This window comes from Montipora foliosa, chromosome 2 (genome assembly GCF_036669935.1).
Source record: "Montipora foliosa isolate CH-2021 chromosome 2, ASM3666993v2, whole genome shotgun sequence".
Classification (NCBI taxonomy): domain Eukaryota; kingdom Metazoa; phylum Cnidaria; class Anthozoa; order Scleractinia; family Acroporidae; genus Montipora; species Montipora foliosa.
Window position 1 is genome coordinate 60,111,772 of NC_090870.1, and position 5,000 is coordinate 60,116,771.

At 39.2% G+C, this 5,000-nt stretch overlaps 2 protein-coding genes across 3 annotated transcripts in view; one reads left to right on the plus strand and one right to left on the minus strand.

Annotated features, from left to right (window-relative positions):
• Positions 1–3,388, plus strand: part of LOC137991909 (uncharacterized) — a 6,453-nt gene extending 3,065 nt beyond the window's left edge. Inside the window, exon 2 of the mRNA XM_068836933.1 lies at positions 1–3,388. This exon is cut by the window's left edge and continues 749 nt beyond it. Coding sequence (XP_068693034.1) covers positions 1–446 — 446 coding nt within the window. The 3' untranslated portion in view covers positions 447–3,388.
• A 999-nt stretch (positions 3,389–4,387) lies between these two features.
• Positions 4,388–5,000, minus strand: part of LOC137993748 (carnitine O-acetyltransferase-like) — an 18,344-nt gene continuing 17,731 nt past the window's right edge. For both annotated transcript variants that reach the window (XM_068839746.1, XM_068839747.1), the window contains one exon: positions 4,388–4,991. In XM_068839746.1, coding sequence (XP_068695847.1) covers positions 4,785–4,991 — 207 coding nt within the window. In that variant the 3' untranslated portion in view covers positions 4,388–4,784. The remainder of the gene's footprint in view (positions 4,992–5,000) is intronic.

Here is a 5,000-nt window from a genome sequence, read left to right on the forward strand (position 1 = left end):
AAGACACCTTGATCCCATCATTTCACCTGAAAACTGCAGTGTCATTTATGATGGATGCCTACAAAGAGGTGAGTGATTGGTCTGATGCCCAACTTGGAGACAGAGTGATAGAAGTGTTTGAAATTATAAAGTACAGCTACTCGACTGAGTATAGAACATTAGCTCATTACTCATACATAAATAGCATGAGGTTGGATGTTAAAATGAAGTACATCCCAAACAGTGGTGTGCTCAAGGTTGGGGAAGGTTTGGACGATGACAAACCCTGCACAATCCCCAAAAAGGAAAACGTCAGCCTTGCATCATCATCGTCCCAAGTAAACATTGCCACTGCAGTGCAAAGGTACTGGAATTATATGGAAACTGAAGAATGGACAGTGGGAGATTTGCTCAGTCAGCTTGTTCAGCTTTTATATGTGTTCAAGTTCACAGACATTTCTCCTTAGTTAATATCATCAATCCATTAGAAAAACTACCTAACATTTTAGCATACAAACTAAACAAATTTCCTCTCTACCACTAATAACCTTCACCCCTCTGCAACATTTATTAAGGAAGAGGATGGGTCTGCTAAAATCTGCAAAATCTGTCAGCATCTTTAGTATTCTATAAAGAATACCAAGTACTGTGGTGAAAAAACAACCAGCACTTTTGGAGCAAAAACCAATTTCCATGTCCCATGGCAGATTTAAAAGCTCATCCACATGACCTATTCTATTACTGCAAAAGTGCAGGTGTGCATCCACACTGGTTCCCACCATTTTATGGAAATTGGTCATATTTCACAATCAGTAATGCAGTGACTTCCTGAGGGCGGCACTGAGGCCAAAAAAGTTGTAGTATTAAAGCTTTATCTTCTGTGCGCCAAAAAGCAGAAGAGGAACATGCAAAATGGTTTCAAGAAGCATGCCAAATTTCTGAGAAGCTGGACATCACAGTCACTGTGCAGAAACCAAGAAGTTGACAGGTGCAGCTCAAGCTTGCAAACTACCCTGTTGAAATGTCACAGAAGTCTTGCAATTCCCTTTGTTGACCATCTGAATAATTAACTGGAAGTGTGATTTGGTAGTAATGACCAAGAAACAGCAATACCTGTTTTTTCTGTTCCATCAGGTCTATTGGCATCAAAGGAAGCATGGCTGATGTCCTTTCACCGGTTTTGCATGTTCATGAAGATAATTTCATTGCCCTCTCCTTCAAAGCCTTGACGCCAAGTTAACTGACATTTTTTTGCAAAGTGGGAACGACAAGATCCAAAGGCTGTCCCAACAACTGCATTGACAACTTTAAAGGAGATTGGCTATAATATATTATCATGTAGACGGCATTTCTAATTGTCTCAGAATATTTGCCCCAGTTAATACCAGTCACCATGTGCAAGTGTGAGAGAAATGAGTCAGCTTTTAGTTGACTGAAAAGCATACTATGTTTTGCGAAGCAGCATGTCGCAGAAGAGATTTACACGACTTGCCTTTCTACACATCCCGTATGATGTGAAATTGACTTTGATGACATAATCAACCAATGACTGTAAAGCCAGGAAAGGGGACTCCCAAAAATTTCTCGAATCCCCTTCAGCACTCACAGTTTAGGAAAACGGTCACTATTTTACTACAAGTGTAGTCCAAAGCGTTGAGACAGTTCAAGACGGATGGATTCATAGGCAGCCTCTCTTAAGACCAAGACTGTGTAAGCCTGCTTGCCCCCCTCCCCCCTGTCAATGTTGATAAAAATCTTGACAATAGCTACAGTATTCTCCAACTTAAGTGACGATAAGATAGATATTCACGTCTTATTCCTGGACCAATGATAATGATTTTTCAGCAATCACGTTCAGTTCCAGAACTGTCTAACCACTTTCTATTCACCCCGTTTTCCTTTTGAGCCACATCTGATCTGGTCTTATAGATTGATTTTCTTTCAACATTGCTGGGGGAGGGGGCTCAATTCTACTTGCTTCTAGTCATCTTTTCTTAAAGGGGCTAGGTCACGCTATTTTAGGTAATTTTGTTCAATTTTGTTAATTATGAGCTCTAAACGTCAAATTGGCAGAGCAAGTCTTTCATCTGCAAAATCACAGCCACATAACTACTGAGAATGATTTTCCAGCTGTGTAAATGGCATTTTGATATAAACTGATATAAATTTGAAAAGGTGGGCCAACGTTTTTCAAATTTACCAAAATCAATCCATTTCAATCCTCTCCAGTTTTGTCCATCCATGTCCCTTCTTGGCTTCCGGGTGTTTTGTTAGAGTTCTTCTATAGTTTTGAACCGTTATTTTGACATTTTAGTTAATTCTACGTCCATTCGATCAGTGCTGAAATTGCCTAAAATTGCGTGACATAGCCCCTTTAAATGTCAAGGACGTGGTTGAAATCATGGGTTTCAGAGCGCAAAAGGGGAGGACTGTCCCAACAACTTATGGCCAGGATTGTAGGTGCGCCCTTTCAATGGGTTGCAAATCTTATGAATTATCACCAATTTTTATTATTTTTATGTTTGATGGAATGTAAAAGAATGCAGTCAAGTCCTTCCTCGCAAATATTTATATATTAACTTTGTAAAGCTAGCAGAGTGCCACTGACAACAGCTTTCACCAATTACTGTGGCCCCTTTTTTACCCTCTCAACCATGATACACAACGGTAGACAGACCACGACTCCAGGAACTACATGCCCTACTCTTACCAACAAGTGTGTGGGTTCTTTTACGTCCCACAGGATTATAAAAATTGAAGGGTTGTGAGACGGCCCGACCTCCGGCTTATCGTCCTTATCCGAGAAGACTTGAAAGTCTAACCATTTGCAGCTGTAGGTACAAAGGCAGCACTTTCTCCTCAGTTATTTAAAGACCCCAAGTGTTGGTCCGGCTGGAGTTGAACTCACGACCTCCCGTGTGACAGTCCGGTGCTCAACCAACTAAGCCACCAGTGCGTGGTTAATACAATATACATTTATTTGTTGTTGTTGTTGTTTTTGCTGCTGTGAAACTCCTTTTAGAATTTCATGTACACCTGGTTCCAGTCCCGTACGAAACGAGCAGATCTGCAGCAGATCTGCAACAGATCTGTTTTGACAAAAACAGATCATCTGCAGACTAATTTATCGTCTGCAGAGTCTGTTTTCAGTCTACTGCAGACGCTGAGCTTGAATACACTTCGCGGTGTTAAGACTGCAGACGAAAAACAGACTAACAACAGATCTGCAGATTATCTGCAGCGTCTGCAGATGATCTGCAACACGTTGAAGCCCAAAAACCGGATCAATAGATCATCATTGTATCGTGACTTCGGTATAAACCTTAGTTGGATCAGTCATTACTGGTGTGTTTTGAGACAAATAAAATAGTTCGATTGTACAGATAAAACGATAGTCGAAAATTTAAAATGCGTTAGTATAAAGAGGCTTATAAATGGTCAGCCACTTACATACAACGTGTGAGTAAATCAAATGTTACGTCGATTGAACACTTAAATGAAAGAATAAATACTGTTTCGACCTTAATTTATCCTTATTATATAGCAATTAGGCACCCATACCTGACACATTCTTTCAATAGAATTTAAGAGCAGTACTGCAGGGTGCATTGGTGTTAAATTCTCAGTTCCAAACGCTCAGGGAAAAACATTTGATGGTAAATAAAGTCAAATACTTTGATGTCACAGCAACTATTTACAGTACTAGCGACCTTACAAACACGTTGAGGCCGTGAAGATCAAAGCCTTGTTATCCAAACTGAATGTACACTCTGTTATTGATGAGTTGTGAATTCCCAGCACTAATTAGACAAAACTAATTAAAAATTAGTTAATTGTCAAATGTCTCTTGTCATAATCTTTTGGCTTAATACCGTTAAAGGTACGGCTAAAGCTTCCGCTTTGGACCTTTTGAGGCTGAAAATCCTACGAGATACCAAAACTGCACTTTTAACCCCTAAAAGGTACTAAGAGCACCCCTCTCCTTTTTATATGGGAGACACATCCTCCCCCGCCCCCCAAAGTAAAATAGATGCATGTGCTCACCGCAATGAGCAAGATTCATAGTGGACTTGTTAAATTGACCCCAAGTCAAATGTTGAAAGATACTCCACTTTCATGGACCAGTATCAAGTTCTGAGGGATAGTGTGTAATATTTTCAAATTGAGTTTTGTTTCATGCTGCTTTTGGAATACAGCAAGTTCATCAAGCAAGGCAATCCGCCAATGACATTTCCCACAATCTATAGATTACACCAGAAGAAAATCTTCCTTTTTCATTGAGCAACATACATTAATCAACTGGTGCTGCACCAAACTTGGTATTATCAATTTTGTAGTATTGTTTCCAGGGTCACAGGTTTCACAAGCCTGAAACCACATTTTGTTAAAGCATCAAATTAAATAACACTAGAGTTATACCTCAATTTTAATATTATAAATTATATTCAAATATGGATACAGATTACAGTGTAACATATTAACATTTTGTCGTTACTGCTGCCCAGTTTTTCTTTTCAATTCTTTATTGTTTGTGAATAATTGGGGAGCCTTGATCAGATAAAAATAAAGCATCATGCCGTTTCACTTTTACAAGTCTGCTACCAGGATCAATGTTTAAATTCTTGTGTAGAAAGCATGCTTTTAAAAGTTCTGGGTACTATAATTTTTATTAAGGTTCACTGGAAACAAAAGACAAAAGTGCAGCTCAATCAAATTTATAAATTTTGTTAATTAGTTCGGGTTTTTGCCACAAATTTTGAGACGATTCCAGAGGCATTTTCATAATTTATTTGAAATCAGGGCCACTAGAGTTTGGACGTTTTTGCCAAAAGCTGCATTTCATCTAAGCTTTTCTGCAGATAAGCTGCAAAATGTCCAGGGTTCGTCTCTGGGTTGCTGTTGATTGTGGTCACACCAAAAATGATTTTGTTCTTTTGAGGATTATAACAGACTCCGTAACCATCTGGGACTGCAGGACCAAATGACAAAAACAGCTCATGATTCGAGGGAACCTAAAACCC